Source organism: Hippopotamus amphibius, chromosome 13 (assembly GCF_030028045.1).
Source record: "Hippopotamus amphibius kiboko isolate mHipAmp2 chromosome 13, mHipAmp2.hap2, whole genome shotgun sequence".
NCBI lineage: Eukaryota > Metazoa > Chordata > Mammalia > Artiodactyla > Hippopotamidae > Hippopotamus > Hippopotamus amphibius.
This window is the reverse complement of record NC_080198.1, coordinates 77,215,153-77,234,899: the sequence shown is the minus strand read 5'-3', so window position 1 is coordinate 77,234,899 and position 19,747 is coordinate 77,215,153. Positions and strand designations below refer to the sequence as shown.

Here is a 19,747-nt window from a genome sequence, read left to right as displayed (position 1 = left end):
TACGGGGATGTGTGTATGCAAACAGATGATTGAACCTGGTGTACCCCCAAAAAAAATAAAAAATAAAAAATAACAAAAAAAAAAAAGAAAAAAAAAAAGTGAGGTCAAATGGAAATCCACTGTTAGATGAACTCTTATTGAAGAGTATTTAATTAGACTGTAGATATAGACTATGATGATTCAGACTTAGGTCTGTATTTAAACTCTTTTAGGAAATGGTTTAACTAAGACACTTTTATCATCTGGAATCATGCTGAAACCACAATAAAAGTAAAGTAAGAGAATAAATACTTGTTTTACCATGGGAAAAGCTACACGTGACAGCAGCTGCCATCTTCTGAGGACACGCCCCACCCTGCCAGATGTCTTTTTCACAAAGCAGTATATTTTCTTCATCTCCTCGGCAACGGACATTGCTCCAATAAATGGGAATAAGGCCCAGTCCAGAAAACAGGGTTTGTTTTGCTACTCCTTTTCCTCTGGAAGTACAATGATCAAGGTTAGGTTTATCAAACGTAAGCTAATTTTTGTCAAAGCACTAGTACTTTTAAAAACGGAAGAAATCAATAAAGATGGATTGGAAGAAAAACAACGGATTATGTAAATTACAAGCAAATCAAAACATTAGATCAGAACTTGGGTTGATGACCTATGGCAATCTTTTTAATTAATCTTGAATAACTAATGGTAGGCATGTTCCTTTACTAACTATGGCTGATTTTAGAAGAAAATGGGCAAACACTACAGATATAAATAAGAAGGGAGTCTGGGTGGCTTTGTGGAAGAAGTGTGTCATGTGGCCCAGTGGCACTTGGATTCCAGTCTGAACTCAGCTGCAAATCACTCTAAAGTCTCTCTGAGCTCTGCCTTCTGATATACAAAAGAAGTCTGGATGCTTGAAGATTCTTTCCTACTCCAATATTTCAGCCTCTCATTTTCAAAACGATTATGATTACCACATCTAAGCAAGATAATATCAAGAGAGGCAACCCATTCACATTTTTTAAAACTTTATAGACAGTGTTTGCTAGCAAGACTTTGAAACCAGATAATAAGATAATAACTCATTTAAGCTACATATTTTAACTCATATGTACAAAATTGGTATTACATTTTTAAAAGATTAAATGCTTATCTGAATAACAAGATACTCTCTAGAACTGTCTCCATGCAACAGCTTCCATTAATCAAACAGTAAATACTTGGGGTATATCTAAAATATGAATGTGTTTTTACAGCAATAAAGCTGGGCTGCTCTGCTCTTATTGTGCAATTCTTTTTTATTAATGAGGTACTAAGAGATGACAGAAGGAACTTCAGATTAGCTTATCTGAAGTTTATGTTTGCAGAAAGATAGTTTACATTCTTTCATCAATCAAGAGACCAGCAACCTACCACTGTAATTCACATCTCCATCACAGTGTTCTTGTTTCCTTTTCTTTCTTTCTTTCTTTTTCTTTTAACTGGCACATAGATGATTTACAATGTTGTGTTACTTTCTGCAGTTCGGCAAAGTGAATCAGCTATACATATACATATATCCACTCTTTTTTAGGTTCCTTTCCCATATAGGTCATTACAGAGTATTGGGTAGAGTTCCCTGTGCTATGCAGTAGGTCCTTATTATCTATTTTACATATAGTAGTGTGTACATGTCCATCCCAATCTCCCATTTTATCCCTCCCCCTTTTTTCCCCTGGTAACCATAAAATTGTTTTCTACATCTGTAACTCTATTTCTGTTTCGTATTGTAAATAAGTTCATTTGTACCTTTTTTTTAAAGGATTTTGCATTTTTTCATATTTATTTATTTTATTTATTTTTACTTTTGGCTGTGTTGGGTCTTAGTTGTGGCACGCGGGATCTTTCATTGTGGCGCACAGGCTTCTCTCTAGTTGTGGTAACTGGGTTTTATTTTCTCTAGTTGAGGTGCACGGGCTCAGCAGTTGTGGCACACTTGGGCTTAGTTGCCCCACGGCATGTGGGATCTTAGCTCCCCGACCAGGGATCGAACCCACACTGCAGGATGGATTCTTTACCACTGAACCACCAGGGAAGTCCCAAGTTCATTTGTACCTTTTTTTGCTTTCTTATGTCAGAATCTTGTAGAAAATTTTATTCTTCCCTGATTTTCAGGGGTAATGAAAGCACAGGTAGAAATGTACATAAAGGAAGACACTGACACCAGACTACAAATTTGTTACATCTCCAGGCCCTTAAAAGAAAAAGCATCAAGTAAACATTCTTTGTGACCTGCCCACCTGCCAATGACTGTTTGCCAGACAAAATACTCATTGATAAAATTAGTAATTAGCATCCTAAACACCATAACACTTTGTAGTCTCTCCCCTTCTTCCTTCTTTTACCCTGATTTATTCCAACATTCATTTTTTTAAAATTAGTTAATTAAGTACATTAACCCTATTTGCCAATCTAATAGCATCAAAAGTCTGAACAAAACTTAAGCCCTCAAAGTTTGCCTTTACTAAATACTCATTCCCCATCTTCCTCGTGGGAAGACAGGAAGCTGGCAAATTAAAATTCTTACTGATTTGACTGGAGTTGACTAAGCTTTTCATTTGTGTCATCACATTAGATATTACCACTCACTGATTATTAATCCAAACTATTTGCAAATGGAAAACTTCTCTTTCAGTCCTTTTAAACTTCATTTTTCATTACAAGATATTTTTCATGCTTTCTAAAGATCTCTGGTGATAAAGACCAAGAAAAATATAGGGCAGGCATACTTGGAAAAAATAAATGAGACACAAAAACAGAACAATAAGAATAACAACAAAAACAAAAACGTTTTTTCCAAAATGGAACCTTCTGCTCCTAGGAAACCCCTTGAAACGAGGCAAAAGGTTCTGGGCCTGGTGGGAGTCTGTTTTAACGAGAGCGCCTAGGGTCGTGGAAGGGCCGACAGCTTCTCAGGACTAAGGATGCTGCTGGGACGGAGGGAAGCTGTCATCTCTTACAGACCTCCTCCGTGCAGAAACCTATGTCGCAGGATATCACCCCTTACCCAGCACGGGATGGGATGCAAGCACAGGTGAACCTCACCTCCTTTGTACACACACAAATGGAATTTGTGGGTGGCTCAAGGTGGAAAGTTAAAAGCAAACAACAGCAACCTCAGGGTGCATGGGCTACTGAGAGATTACAACTCTTAGGAACAAATTCCTTGCTTCCTAGCATTAAACAATTATTTTGTTGAAGCCAAAGACCAAAAGATGCTTCTTAACTTTAGACGACTTAGAATTGTCCATTTCCTAGTCAGCCGGGGTAGTAACAAGTGAAGTGCATTTGTATGTAAAAGAACTCACTCCTTCCGTTTGGGGCCCTTTTTTACCATCTCTTCTGAGAAAAATGAGAGTAAGGAAAGAGAATGGGGAAGGAAGACGTACCATCTTCACTGCAATGATGGGTGCCCAGCATTCCTCTCACATATTAGCAGACAGATTTGGTCAAGGATGGGAGGACTCACCCCAGCTGCAGCTGGTGACAAATGACGGATGCATCAGAGTCATCCCAGTGGCTGCTACACACTGTGCCCCAAACTCCATGTGCATATACTTCCACCGTGCCTTCAAACTCATTTTGGCCACCACGAAGTCGGACTGACCCTAAAGCGGAAAAGAATCCCAAAATCCTTTAATAGCAAATAATCGTTTGAACATACTGAACATCCTGGTAACATGATTTTTCCACTGAAGTGGTTAGAGACCTGGTCTCTCACTGCTCACAGCATGTGCTTCTTTCTTTAAATGAGGATTTAGCAGGCTCTTTTTTTTTTTTTTTGGTGATTGACATCCTGATGTCAATGCTAATGATACTTCCTTTTATCTAGGCAAAGAGAAAGTCCAATTATAATTTTCAAAGGGAAAAAGTGGAAGACTGTGACTAACGGCTGACACTGTCTCACAAGTATTAGATCACATCACCTATTTAGTTCTTATCACTTATGTATCACTTTCCATCTTCACATGAGGTCATAGATTTAAAAACACACAGAAACTGCATTCAATGTTCTGTTTATAAATCACCTGTTATTGGCTGCTGTATCTTCCTTCTCTCTGATTTGTTCTTCCAGTAAAGAAGAATAAAATGCCTTTCCCCTTTTAGCTACTAGCAGTAGTCATGACAAGTCTAAAGATTATGTCTATAATTTCAGAAAGGTGTTAAGTGTTGAAAACACTGCCTAATGTTAGTCTTAGGGAGACTGCCACTAGGTAGAGTAGTTTGATATAACTGAATGGCCCTGGGACTTCACTTCCCCTTACACACCGGCCCCACTCAGCTGCTCCACAGTCTACGATTTGAGCCATTCTTTTCAGTCTTAAAGGGTCAAAATTTAAATTCAAGCACCTCTGGGGAAAATAATATTTTAAGTTTTATCCCTTAAGTGTGGATCAAAGTGGTTACTAGGTTTATCGTGGTGATCATTTCATAACGTTATGCAAACATCCCATCACTATGCAGTACATCTGAAACTATATAATATTGTACATCAAATATATTTGTTTTGTTGTTTTTTTTTTAAAGTGTGGCTCAAAGGCCTACATTTCTCTTCTCATTGGCACTGGGTTTCGGAGTGCGTACTGAGGGGCAGCAATTGGGACACTTGCAGAGATAGAATCAAACTCAGACAACTTAAAATTTCATAAAATTCTGTGAAAAGTCACTTAGGATGGCCTTTATTTCACAGGTAAAGAAATTAAATTCTACCAAAAATTTCTGGCACGTTTTACATATTTCAAAGTCGTTACGTATGGCTTTACAATAGTTTTCCAGAAACATTAGATTCACAAACCAGCTATTCATTTCATTTGCACTAGCCAAGTCATCTACCATTATTATTTTCCACATAATCATCCTTTAAAAATGTAACTATTTAAGAAAAACGTATCCTATTTCTCATGACAAAGTGTCATTTAATGCAAACAAAAGGCAGTAATAAAGGCAGGCAAACATTGCACTGCCGAACCCTGATTATTCAGGAGAGAACACGGCGTGGGTCACACATATAGCAGATAATCTATTAAAAATCATTCATATATTCTAAACTTCTTTAATTCAGACCAAGCAAGAGGAAGTCCTGTCTAGCTCAGCGAAAGATATGAACTGCAGAATATTTTTAAAGAAATATGTCTGAAGAGTTTAACTGAATGTTAATGATTTTTTAATCACAAAATGTCTTCTATAGAGACCCACATAATATTATGCACAGTACAAATGCCAGCAGTTTATTTCAATTCAAAGAGTTCATTTGTTCACCTGAAACAAATGTTATTTGAAATGATATTTAATCTATTATCTGTTTATTAATTCCCCATCACCACCACCACCAAATTATTCATGTCAAAGGGTTAGAAGAAAGATGTAGTAATGAAAACAAACTGGAACTCTGCTTATGCATGTTAAGTAATCATAATAAAATGTAAAATATGGCCTAAATCACTAAAAAGCTGTCAAGAAGAAAGGATGCATGTATATCATCTAAATGATTAAGGCAGAAATGAGAAGGAGAAAACTCTGCAAGAAGTATAATTGTTACCATAACACTGTTATAATGAAAATGATAGCACTGGAAATAGTTTCCAGGTCAACTATCAGTTCTACCATCATTTCTCAGATGCTCCAAATGTGCTGTGAAAGCCTGGATTCATTTAGCTGTATCTGCCATATGGCAAGAAATGTGGAGCGCTCATCCAAATATTTGCAACTCTGGAAGGGCAATTTGCATGTCAATGACTAATGAATTCTCTGTCAGAATCCATTTACAACACCAGCCTCTCTAGAGCACACACCTTCCTAGCAGTGCTCCTCCACATAGTTTACCCTTTCCTTAAGGCCATAAAAATTTCCAAAATATTCTGAGTAATCATCTACATTGAACTCAGAGTGAGTATTTTTTTCCTTCTAAATATTTTATTTATTTTATTTTATTTATTTATTTTGGCTGCATTGGGTCCTGGTTGCTGCACAAAGGCTTTCTCTGGTTGCAGAGAGCAGGGGGGCTACTCTTTGTTGCAGTACACAGGCTTCTCATTCCAGTGGCTTCTCTCGTTGCGGAGCATGGGCTCTAGGCTCGCGGGCTTAGTTGCTCCGAAGCATGTGGGATCTTCCCGGACCAGGGATGGAACCCATGTCCCCCACATTAGCAGGTGATTCTTAACCACTGCGTCACCAGGGAAGTCCCTCAGAGTGAGTATTTCTTACTGGCATGTGATTCTATTGAGTTCACAGTTCTTCTAATGATATTTTGAAAGAGCCTTTTAAAAAAATATCGGCATAATTATATGCCTAAAATAACAACAGCGTGAACACAAAACTCACACTACACACATTTAAGACAGGCAGTAGTTTTTGTTTGGTTTATTCTTGCTTCACTGATTCTCTTAGAATGGTTGAGGTGGCTGAACTGTAATTTGTTTCCCTTAATTTATGTATGAGAAAGCTATGGACCCAATCAACTGAGCAGTTGTAGAGCCATGACCAACTACTCCTAGATTCCCACCCTTGCTTCAGTCCTCTTGGCTCCAAATCTGAGCAAAGACCCTGTGATGTAATAAGCACCTTTCAGTGCTTCAGGTACCACTTTATGCATTCTGCCATGTTGGTTTTCACCATTCTATTTGAAATATTACAACTAATCTACCAAACCTTACATGGGGATAAACTAGCCAGGCAGAAGCATGAGACTGTCTGAAGAGTTTCTCTACACGGCACAACAGGAGAGAAGTGGCTTTCTGGTGACCCACATTTGAGGCTGATCCTCCAGTGGAGGCTGATTTGTCCCATCGGCTGTACAACGTTGCAGGAGGACTACACATTTGCACAAATCTATAGGTGCACACTTACAAGAGGAAATACTCTTAGCTCAGTGTAAAGGGCGGGGAGAATGAAACAATAAAGCAATCCACAAGGTCATAGCCTGATAAACTAATTTCTATTGATACTTTACTAACAATAAAGTTCTTCAGATAAATTCTAGACCAATTCTTTGGCGAATATTGCTCCACTGTCACCGTCTCTTATTATCAAAAACTGATCTGCTCACACTCCTTCGCTCACACGCTCCTACTCCAGCCCAGCATTTTTCCACGTTCCTCACAGTCTCCACTAATGTCTGTCCGCTACACCCCAGTGAATCCAGGGCTGCACGGTCTTAAAGTCTCTCATGTGCCAATTTGATGGAAAATATTCTATTCTAAATATTCCTATTTTTTTAAAGGTGTTAATAACAATATTTGAAGTCTCAAACAGAGGTTTCAGGTCAACTATAACAGGTGTTACAAATTTATAGACTAAACCAGTAACGGAAGAAAGTCTGGAACTATAAAGCTATGCATGATGGCATGTCATGGAGAGGAGCCCCAGAGTTCAAGAAATGAATTGTTGCAAAAAAAAAACAAACAAATAAACAACAACAACAAAACAGTCAGCTGTACCAGTCTGCTGGTATTACAGCTACCTAAAGGCAAAATGTGCCAACGTACAACAACGGTCAGAACTCTACTACCTTAATTTCCTGCTAAAAATGTTGAGTTTATCATTTTAGTTTACTATTATTTTTCTTCTATGTAATTATATCTCCAGTTTTATAAAGGAAAAAGGAACATAAAAGATTTTTGTTACAGAAATTTGCTTTATGGACAACTTTGCTAAAAAACAGGAATTCCTAAAACAAAGAGACATTCCAGAGGGCTTCTCTTTAACCATGTTATCAGCCTTACTGGATGCAAGATAATCTAGAGAAGGACAGCTAACTAGATTAAAATTCTCTTCACAAGTCTCACTGGTTTTTTTAGTTTTTAAGGTTATTGTGATGGGCTGAATACTATTCTCCCAAAAGATGTTGAAGTACTGACCTCCAGTGTCTATGAACAGCCATGACTTTATTTGGAAATAGGGTCTTTGCAGATGACTGAGATAAGATGAGGTCATTAGAGAGGGCTCTACTCCAACATGACTATATTCTCATAAAAAGGAGAGATTTGGACAGAGACACACACAGGGAGAACGCCATCTGAAAGCTGCAGTTACACATCCACAAGCCAAGGAACTATCAGAAGCTAGGAGAGTGTCCTGGAACAGACCCTTCCCTAGTGCCTTGAGAGGAAGCATGGGTCTGCTGACACTGATCTTGGACTTCTAGCCTCCAGAACTATGAAATAATAAGTTTCTTTGTTTAAGCCACTCAGTTTGTGGTACTCATTACAGCAGCCCTAGCAAACTAATAGAGCTGTTATGATATTACCCCTCCTTGGACAGCTGGCAAAACCTCCCTTCTCACACCCCATACTTCAAGGAGGCCTAAGAGAAATATCGGGAAAGGAACCTAATAGGTCAGCTATCTTTGTTCACTAAATCCAGCTCATTCCAAAATAAACCAAATGAAAAGACTTGCCTATTTAGTTAACTCCTTAAAATATACTTACAGAATAGCACTCACTCACTAGAAGAAAAAGAAAAAACAACAAAAACAAAGATCCATCCCAGTAGTGTTTTTTGAATAGAATTAATAATAAATATTTTTTAAATCTTTTAAAATCACAGTTTGATAAATGAGTAAAAGAAAATTAATGTTATCACCCAGATCCTTTCTCATCAATTACTGGACTTCACAGAGGCACAAAATTAATTTTAGTCATTTCTATTGTTCTGGTGGAATCAGAAAGAATCCATGCCAGTGACATCAAGCTATTGTTCAGATCCTTGACAAAAAGTATACATAAAGCTGAAAGTAATGCAGAAATTTCAGTTGATGAGCTATTTAAAAGAATAGAAAAAAAGCCCATTACATGTTGGACAATTTAGTACACGTATTTGACAATGAATTAAACATAATCTTTTGTCTTATACCAAAGGCAAAACTGGAAAAATATACTAAGTGATCATTTCCTATCTTAATTATAAAATACACACACACAAAAATCACACTACCTAAGAACAACTGAACTGGGCAGCAGTTAGTTGAATTTTTCAAGTACAGTAGGGGAGGCTACATTAATTTTGATGGGGTTTTTTTTCCTACACCTTATTTGATGGTACTGAGGTATTTTATTTTGTCTATGACTAACTGAAATTAGTTTAGCACTGCAAAATAGTAGATTTTATTCAAATCATTCCATGTCAAAATGAAATCAAATCACCTTTTAACATATGAAGCATTCCCCTGAACTAATAACCAACTGAACTATATTTGCCTCCATTAGTTCACATCTATAATTCATATTAATTATTCATTTATTATTCATGTAGATACCTTTAGTACTGAGAAAAAATATGAACTGATCTAGTTCAAAGTGAAAGGGTATCCTCCGTAAGCAATTCTACCTATTTACATTGGGCTTATTAGAAATTTATAAATCTTATCGATTATTTGTGGGTTTAAAATATTATACAATATTATGCAAAAGAAGACTCTATGCATGGTCAAGTTATAGTACACTAACAATATATGCATTTAAATAACTGGAGCAGAAAATTCCACAAGTTGTTTGTCTCTGAACAATCCACACACTAACACATGGTATGGGTATCACCATTTTATTGTACAACTCTGAGTGATGAAATTAAACCACGCTTAATAGTAGTCTTATCTGTCTCCCAGAGTACATATCACAGGAAAGGGAATAAAAACGCTTAGTACTCTCCTGACATCTCAACCAGAGAGTGACCATCCTCAACCAGAGGACACAGGTAATTTCTTACTATCTTTGTAAATTCTGCTCCTAGTGTGAACTCAGTAAATGTTTAATGAAATCTACTCTTGCCTTTCTGCAAGAATCAGGTTTTCTCAGTTTTTATGCCCCTCTGGTGATCCTAATAAAAAGTATGAAGCTGAACATGCATACATGGCTTCTGGGGGGGAAAATCTCATTACTTCAGTGCTTTGCATACAATAAAAAATTTATTAATATTGTGCTGATTTTCAGAAACAGGGAGAAGGGGTGAGAGGAGGGGACTGCTCTAGAAAAGTAAGATGCAAAGGAGGCAAAAATCAACATTTCCTGATTTTCTAACAGCAGCATGTCAACCATGTAGAAGGCAGTCTACAACAATTGTTCACACAGTGCGCAGCTAAATGTTTGTCTACTATGCAGACTAAAGGGACAGGCTTCAGAGGATTTCTTTCTTTACAGGTTAATTCAAGGGGGAAAAAGGTTAAAAATTACAATTAAACTATGTTTACCTAAAAATTGAACCAACTTCCATATTCTTGACAATGGAATTATTCATTTCACACATAAATTGCTAGAGTTGCAAGTCGCATCTTAAAAACAAGTAAATATGCTTTACCAATCAAATCAAGTCTAAATGTTATTCATCTACATATGGCTAAAAAACGCATGAAGCATTTCACAGCGTAATTTTTTAAATTAATTATAACTATTTTCTAATTGCATTGTTTCCCCAATGCAGGTTTTCCCCAATATCCAAAAGTAGAATTTTCCTATGAAACCTTTTGTAACATAAAGAAAACCTTTTGGCATAAAGCCAAGAAGCAACTAACCTTAGGACACATCTTGTTAAGAGATGCACAAAATAAATTGAGAAAAAGCACAGATGCTCACAGACACAGCTCAAACCCTGATGGCAGCCTGATGCTGAGATACTGTGTAGTTCCTGGAGAAGGAGCTTGGGGGCGCCACTCTCAGTGCTCCAGGTGTGCCCTGCCTCCATAACGGCTCACTGCCAAACAAACACTGAACGCTCCTTTCAATTTTCACCTTTTTTCATAAAAGCAAAAATTCTCTTTGGATTTCTTTCGGTTAGCAAAAACAGGTACTAATGTACCTTTGTAAAAGTGAAGTAGCATAAAGCAAATTCTCAAAAAGTGGGGGATATCTGTATAAGAACTGTATGATCAGGCCACCCAGGATGGCAGTTCTCTTGCTCTCTGTACATCCCCTGCTCAACCAGTGCCTGCTTCACCTACACCCTACTCACGTGACTGACCTTCCCTCTTAATCATAGAAACTGATCAGTAAACGCCTACATACTTGCCCCACTCCAGCCAGTGACTGTGCTAATTTTTAGATCAGAACGTTTCCACTACGATAGCTAATCAAAGGCGTGGTGAGAGGCGTGCTGCCCTGCTGGTTTCCCTTGTAACCAATGAGCCAACCTGATGTCAATTCCCTCTATAACTGGTAACCTCCCTCTCTACCCCCAAAACCCCCACCCTCACCCCTTCTCCTCCCACCCCCACGGCCCTACACACACACACACACACACACACCCATAGCAAAGACCGCTGCCATGTCCTGCCCATCGCCTGCTACACATGGTGGGATGTTGCTCCAGGACCTTGCTTGAGACATGTAAGACCCCCCATCCATTAAACCACTGATGTCTCTGACCACGCCTCCAGGCTCCTTCTTCCATCAGGAGGCTGGGCAAGTACAGGGCTTGGAGGCCTGAGGGGTGCAGCCCAGCAAGGACAAACCTCAACCACACTTCGTGGCAGACTCTGCGGGTAACGACCTGCTTCTCCCTGCCACGACTGCCGCCATGCTCACAGGTCAATCCTGACTAATCTAGGCAAGCATGGTCATTGCATTTTCCTTCCCAGAGAGTGCCAGGAAGGTCTGCCCAATGAAATACGGGAGGAAGTCTATGGGGGAATTCTAGGAAGGTCTCCTTGCTCTTTCAATGGGTCATACATGAAGAAGGGGCCCTATCTTTCTTCTTCAAGTTGTTCTATCTTGACATGAAAACTGGAATAACCATTAGCCTAAGGATAAAAGCCACACTTTGAAAATAAAGGAATCAAGAGAGTAGCAGACCTGTACCAGGTTGGAGCCTGACTTCTTATAATATGAACAACAAACTTTATTGCTTCAGGCATTGTGAATTGGGTTTTCTATTCTTTGCCATCAAAACCACATTAACTGACCCTAGCCACACTCATACCCCAGTTCATAATTATCGCCTCTTATCTCTTCCAAACTTTTCACAGCCCTCTTTATTTTCAGTTAGTCATAAGTATATAAGTTTTGTATCCATCTTCTCCCCTTAACATTGCCATGAGTATTTTTCCATTTTTTTATAGACAATCTTTGGGATTATCACTTTAGGAGCTGCATAGTATCCATCAAATAAGGGATCTCTGAGTAACACCTTACTGCTGGGTAATTAGGCTTGCCTTCAGTTATAAACCAAATTACTTTTACAAAGGTTACCTTCACACACACCCCCAAGAAGTACATATATATATATATATATACACACACACACACAGAGTGTTTGCATGTCCAAGATAATCATTCATAAAAGGCAGTAGTAACAGGATATCTAATTTTCTCCTTACAAAAAAAAATCACACTAGTAAAGAGTCAGATAATGCCCCAAGTCAAAGTATGTTATATCTGCCTTAGCCTGAAAGACAGATTGAGCTCAATATTAAAAATCCAGCCCGGAAATGTATCAAATCTGTAATTGCTAATAAATGTTTTTCAGCACCTACTACACAGAATCAAGATGTAGCATTAAAAAAATTTTTTAAAGGGACTTTCAGCCAACTTTTTAATTAACCTTCACTTCAAACACCAGATGGACTTCAAAGAGTACAGCCTGTAAACAATATTATTCCTCCCACAATTCCACTGTCTCTATTTGAATCAGGAGATTTGGGTGAACAGATTAGCATGACATGACATAAAGTCAGATCCATGACTCATTCTTTCTGGTAAAACTGAAACTGTACAACTCAGATTGGGACTTAAACCCACATGCCAGGACTTGAACGTGGCCAAAACCCAGGATTGGGACTTGAAACTATGGTCTCTCTTTTTTTTTTTTTTTATAATAAATACATAAATTTGGCTGCATTGGGTCTTCATTGCTGTGCACGGGCTTTCTCTAGTTGTGGCGAGCTGGGGCTACTCTTCGTTGCAGTGTGCAGGTTTCTGATTGCAGTGCCTTCTCTTGTTGCGGAGCATGGGCTCTAGGCACACAGGCTTCAGTAGTTTCAGTGTGTGGGCTCCGCAGTTGTGGCTCACAGGCTCTAGAGCGCAGGCTCAGTAATTGTGGCGCATGGGCTTAGTTGCTCCGAGGCATGTGGGATCTTCCCGGCTCAGGGATCAAACCCATGTCCCCTACATTGGCTGGCGGACTCTTAACCACTGTGCCACCAGGGAAGCCCCCCATGGTCTCTTAATTGAGATCACACACCTGGTCTCAGGACCTAATGAAGCTCAGGTTCTTGATGTCTCATCACAGAATGAGTTCAGTGAGAGACAAAGTGATAGATAAGAAGTGGATTTATTTAGAGAGAAGCACACTCCACAGATAGAGTGTGGGCCATCTCAGAAGGTGAGAGGCCTTGAAATATGGGGTGGTTAGTTTTTATGGGCTGGGTAATTTCATAGGCTAATGAGTGGGAGGATTATTCCAATTATTCAAGGAAGGGGCAGGGATTTCCAAGAATTGGGCCACTGTCCACGTTTTGATCTTTGATCCATCTCAGAACTGTCATGGCATTGGTGGGCCTGTCATTTAGCATGCTAATATATTACAATGAGCATATAATCAAGTTGAATCTTCCGCCATCTTGGACCTAGCTGGTTCTAACCAGTTTTTGTCACGTCCTATAGCTATGCCATTCTTTTTTTTTTAATAAATCTATTTATTTATTTACTTACTTATTTACTTATTTATTTATAGGCTGTGTTGGGTCTTCATTTCTGCATACAGGCTTTCTCTAGTTGCAGTGAGTGGGTCTGCTTTTCCTTGTGGTTCATGGGCTTCTCATTGCAGGGTGGTGCTTCTCACTGTGATGGCTTCTCTTGTTGTGGAGCACAGGCTCTAGGCACATGGCCCTCAGCAGTTGTGGCATGCAGGCTCAGTAGTTGTGGTGCACGGGCTTAGCTGCTCCACGGTATGTGGGAGCTTCCCGGACCAGGGCTTGAACACGTGTCCCCTGCATTGGCAGGCAGATTCTTAACCACTGCACCACCAAGGAAGCCCATGGCTATATCATTCTTTTAAAGGTTGTGCCCTGCCCCCTTCCCTCCTGTTTCAAAACCTCAACCATTACAGCATTACTGTTTCTTATACCTATTTTACCCATCAGTCATCAGTCACCTATGGTTGCATTCCACCTGACTGCTTGTAACAAAGAGAAGCTCCTAGCAGAGTACAAGCAAGTTGTCCCACCTGCCGCACCAACCAGAGACTGGAAAAGGGACTTCCCTTTCTAGTCAGGAAGCTCTAAATTATTGCAAGATATTGTTGGGGGGACTCAGTCGCCTGTTAATTCTTCCTGTAGAAATGTGAAAATAATCTGGCTCACATTCAGTTAATAATCATATTCTGGTGAACTAAGCTGTTATTATCCGACGCTGGTCAAACAAAACCAGTGGCGCCATTTTCTAAAACCACACAAAAAGTTACCATAGGCCTGCCTTACGCTTGATCCTAAGTCTAGCAGGATTACGTCACAGACGGGCAGACTCAGCAGACATGATGACCCACCACCACACAGCTTAGGTGGGTTCTGATGCCCTCCCGTGGTTTTCCCTGACTGTGACAAAGGGTCTTCAACCTCCAAATCACCTTGATTGGTCATTAGAAATGCACATTCCTAAGTCAGATTCCTTAGCTTACTTAATCAGGGTCTCTGAAGGCTAGAGCCCAGGTGTCTGCATTTTAATAAGCCCCCAAGTGCGTCTAATGCTCTTTATAAAAACTAACTCCTTGGGCTGATTCAGGGTGTTCCAATCCCCCTCCGCCCCATGATTCTTTGATCACTAGTTTGTAAGTTTCACGCACCCAGGGCCCAGGCATCATCTTTCTCTTTCTCAGACATTTGAGCCAATGGAGTGTCCACGCCCTGACCTGGCTCTCCTGAGATCCCCCCGCCACCCCTTCAACTAAGTTTCAACCAACTCTCCACCTCAGGGACACCAACTTCCTCATTTCTCTCAGTGCAACCAGGTACATGACTCTGGCCTCCAGTTTATTTTTTAAAAGAGGTATTTCCTTACGATACACTTTCTTTCCTTTTGTCCTAATTGTTTTTGTTAAAAAAAACAAAAAGGAGGAAAAGAAAAGAGAAAAGAAGAAAACTCTGGATATTTTCAAGTCATAAGAGACTGGAAATCATGTGCATTGGACCGAATATAATTTCCTTTCTCTTTCTTTTTAAACTAGCCTTTAAGCTACAAAAATAGGATCATTCGACAGTACAGATATTTCTACATGTTTATATAAATAAAGAATAAAATGAGCTCTGGCATGAAATGTGCACTATCTTATAATGTTGCCATGAGAATTAAATGAGAAAACTAATATATAAAATGCGTAGCCCAGCACCCAACACAGAGTGAATGCTCCAGAAACCCTACCTGTTATTATCAGGCCAGGTGGATCTGGTATATGCTCAGTGCTGGGAAAGTCCTTTGAATAAATCTATTCCAAAATTGCCTTCCTCCAGATAAGGAAACCAAAGCTCTGGGGGTTAAGAGTCTTACTCAGCACTGCACAGCTACTGGCAGAGCCAAGGCAGACACCTTTGTTTTCTAAAGCACAATTCCATATTCTTTTCACCACTCCACAATAGCTTTGTTCATACCCCTAACTGAAATGCAGAACAAAGAAAGCCATAGGTTCAGAGTATACCAGTCATTTTGAAGGTATGAGTTACGTCCAATCAGAACGTGAGGAGTAAATGACAGAATGGGTTATCAAGACTGAGCCTGTGAGAGTAATTAAATTATTATGTAGCCAGCGGATTGCTTTCCTGTTTTGTTTTGTTTTGTTCTTTTTCTTTTTTTTTGGGGGGGGGGTGGGGAGGAGGCTGGGCATTTACCTCCCAGGTTGGGTGGTTTCTTTTGTTTCTCTTGTGTTCAATCACTTTACACCAGGAAGTACACACACTATTATGCAGTGTTTTGAGTCTTGCCTAGTGAGAATTAGCTATGAACATAAAGGCATCACAAAGCGTCTGTGTTGCTGTTAGGTTTAAATTTCTTTTCAACACAAGAGGGTGGGGAGAATCAACCGACAAGCTACTCTCCTCATTTGGAATATAAAATTAAAAGAATTATGTATCAGAAAGAGAACGAGAGATCACTATAGTGCTTTACCTTTGAATTCCATTTATTTAAACATATATGTATATACAATGGGAAACATGAAATATAATAACAGAAAAATGAAAAAACTGTCAGTGTTTGCTAAACATGAGATTTTACTAGAAATAATCTCTTACAGTAAATAGTGAAACAATGCCTAGGGCTCTCTGCTTGACATCACCTCCAAATTTTTACAGCCACATTGGCATTCTGTCTGTGAAACGCAAGTATAGCGATGACTTCATTCTCTAGGATGAAGGATAATTGATCTTAACCTTCCTATCACTTTCCTTTAACTCAAAGCACTAATGCAATCAAAGGCACAGATAAATAAAAATTTCTGAAGGGAAAGAATGACCCTGTGAAAGTTAACCTCCAAATTACCTCCAAAGAGGTACAAAGTACAACATATCTCAAAATTACAATTAATGAAAACCCTGCCCTGTAGCCTGGATGAAGAGATGCCAAAAAAAAAATTTTTTTTTAAGGAAAATCCAAATTTTAAAGGACATGTGAGGATTTTCTTCCACAGCTATTAAAGGAGAGAGAGAAAAAACTGTTAAAAAACACCAACTCAAAATAAAGCACTGCTCAAAGGCAGACTATTCACTTACATTGAATCTATTAATATGATGCTTTCATTACCACAAAACCAAAACATCTTACCAACTTCATCTCTTTACCGACTAACCCCGATCCTCCACAAATAACTTACACAACTGAATACTGGCATTCTTGAAAACTGCTCTTGACTATATCAAGTTGCTTCTTTCCTAAGATAGTTACTATTCCGATCTCTTCTCGCCTTCTTTTTGCTTCACTCACTGATCATAGTTACTACTCTGTGCCCCAGAATATGAACATCATTTTGACAAGTTATAATTCGGCCCGGAAATTTTGCCAAACTTTTTCAAATACATGTCAATGGTGGGAATCAGGCAGAAATTTTACCACATTTTCCCCAAATCAGGTCTATGGCGAGGGGGGCAGGTTACTGATCGTCATATTAGATTTAATATTTCCTTTTCCAAAACAAGTCATTAGAAACGATCTCCTCCTTTGCTTTGCCTCTTCTACGTAAATATGGTAACATTCTTCAGGCAAGCAGATCCAGAAAACACACATCCACCCCACGCGCGCGCGCACACACACACAGCACAGTGGCCAGAAACAAGACCTTATCCAGGAACCCAGAGTGCAGCACCTTCCAGAGAAGCTATCACCCCAGATAACCTTCAGGCACAAGGCGCGCCTTGCTAATTCAAAGTCAAGGTACCAAGGTACTTGTCTGGTAACTCAGTGGCAGCCCACCATCACCCTGAGCGATGCAAACCCGCAACCCCACCTCACCCCCCCCCCCCTCTCTTCAAGGAGCACCTAACGCCCTCTCCTAGCCAGGCTGGCTCCCCGCCAGCCCCGAGTCGCCGCCGCTGCCCCGAGGCCACTCACCGTGTCTGCAGTCGCAGTAGCCCCAGTCCACCTTGCCGTGGGCGTTCCCATAGAAGCACCAGGGTCTGCCCGCGCCGTCGGGGCTCCGGCAAAAGTTGTGCCGCTGCCCTCGCAGTGGAGCCCAGCCCGCCGGGGGCGACCGCTCGAGGAACGGTGGCACCTCTGCCCAGCGCAGACAAGGGGCGCCGAAGTCCGTCACGTTGACCCAAGGCTCGCCGGCGGGGCAGTCCCCGGGGTGCGGCCGGGGCGTGTGCCTGGCGTGGAGGGCGTGCAGGCGCGGGGCAGGGAGCGCCGGCGGGGGGTGCGGGACGCGCGGGAGAGGGGGCGGCGGAGGCGTCCTCTGTGGCCGCTGCTGGGTGGGAAGGTAATAAGGGTGCTGGGGACCCCGAGGGGGCGAATGGCGATGGCGGTGGCGGAGGGGATAACTGAGGACCGGATCAAAGCTGACCACTCCGGGGAGCGCCCCGAAAATCAGAGCCACCGCGAAGCGGGCGAGCGTCATGGTGCCAGAGCAGCGGCGTGTGGTCCATGCTCCCCGGCTCCGCGGGGCTCTGGAGGGGAGGCGAGGAGGGGGCGGGGCGGGGCCGCGCGTCCCCGGAATCCCCTGCTGGAGCCCCCTCCCGGCCCCCGCGCGCGGACCGCCTTCCCCTCCCCACCTCGCCGCGCGCCGCGGGTCCCCGGCCGCGCCTCCGCTCCGGCGCCTCGGGAGCGCTGGCGAGCGGGGGAGTCTTGCGCTCCGCGGAGCCCCGGCTGGTGGAGGGGACCCGCCAGGAGAAGGCGCGGACCCGGCGGACCCTGGCGGGGCCGGAGCCCCAGGTAGCCGGCAGCGGTGCCGGCCCGGGAACTTTGCCCCCTGGCTGCCGGCGCGGGGCGCGCAGCCTCGCCCCGGAGCCGGACCTCCGCGCGGCCGCTGCTGGGCTCCCGGCTGTCAGCCCGCCCCGCGGGGCCAGACCCGCCGCTGGCACCGCGGCGGCTTCGGTGTGCCCGAGCCAAGCCCGAGGGTGCCAACGCTGGGGGACGGTGTTGGCCGTTCCTCGCCATCAGGCGACACCACCACAGCCCCGCGTCCGGCGGCTGCCAAGCCTGCCACCAGCCCCTGCAGCCATCTCTCCTCCACCCCCTTGCCGCGCCTGTTCCTCTGTTTTGAAATCTTTACAAGAAAAGTGTGGATGAGTTCAATTGCAACTCTCCCGTGATAAGTCCCGGGGGAAAAAGTCATCCAAGCCCACTTGGAATGCTGAAGCCAATTTTCCTGAGCTGTGAGCTCCTCAAGGACAAGACCACGTCCCGTTCCGCTTTATATTCCGGCGCTTAGCACCGTGGCCAACACTTATCAGGCTCCAATAAACATTTGCTGAAATTAAATTCCTGAACCGACCCAGGGAAAGGAGCTTGAGCCTTTCTACTTCCTGCCACCCACTTTCCACCCGGTGCCCTGAACAACACCAGTTGTTTGGTTATTACTGGGATTCAGTGAGGCCCTCTTAATACCAAATTTCCTTTCTAACCAGAGAAGACTTCATCCGTCCGGGTCTCCATCCTATCCAGAAAGGCCATCCCTCCAACACCTGCCTCGTTTTTGCCCGGCGAGGGACTTGAGCTAAGCCTGCTTATTTGCCTCTCCAAAGTGGACTTTGCCTGCCGGCTATTTTGTAGCTGTTGGCTGAACCTCAGCAAAGTCCTTTCAACAGCTCCCCCTACTTCCCGCCGCCGCCGCCGCCAAAATAAAAAAAGTGGGTTTAGAATTTTTAAAAAAATCACTGGAGCTGGATGTTTTAGGATTTCCCCTGTCAGTTGTTCCCGACTATGCTACTGAAGTTAAACAAGAAAAAGAAAGGCCATAAAGAAGATATTTTACTTTCTGGCATAATCGTGTTTCAGGGTGGAGGAGGATTACTGTCCCATAATATACTGTACTCTGAAGAAAACTTGGGCATGACTTAAATGTTTATTGTTAATGCCTACATTTCAGTTAGAAACTGAATTAATTTCCTACCCCCAGTTCAAATAATCCGTCTTAGTTTAACCTTTTTGAATCATCTTACTGGGTTTTTTTTTTCCACTCCTATTAATGAAGTATTTGATTTGACTTCAGAGAGAAGTGGGCAAATGAATGATATTAGGAATCCAGAAATGTATTTCTCACATCTTTATTCAAGATGTTTTTACTTGAGATGCTTTTACCAACTGTTTCTTTTTTTTTTAAC

At 41.7% G+C, this 19,747-nt stretch overlaps 1 protein-coding gene across 1 annotated transcript in view; it reads right to left on the bottom strand.

Moving 5' to 3' along the window:
- The window catches only part of PRSS12 (serine protease 12), a 71,614-nt gene extending 53,301 nt beyond the window's left edge, over positions 1–18,313 (bottom strand). The window contains exons 1-3 of the mRNA XM_057706220.1: positions 17,541–18,313; positions 3,491–3,629; positions 301–479 (exon numbers count right to left, since the gene is read on the bottom strand). Coding sequence (XP_057562203.1) covers positions 301–479; positions 3,491–3,629; positions 17,541–18,042 — 820 coding nt within the window. The 5' untranslated portion in view covers positions 18,043–18,313. The remainder of the gene's footprint in view (positions 1–300; positions 480–3,490; positions 3,630–17,540) is intronic.
- Positions 18,314–19,747: the final 1,434 nt, after the last annotated feature.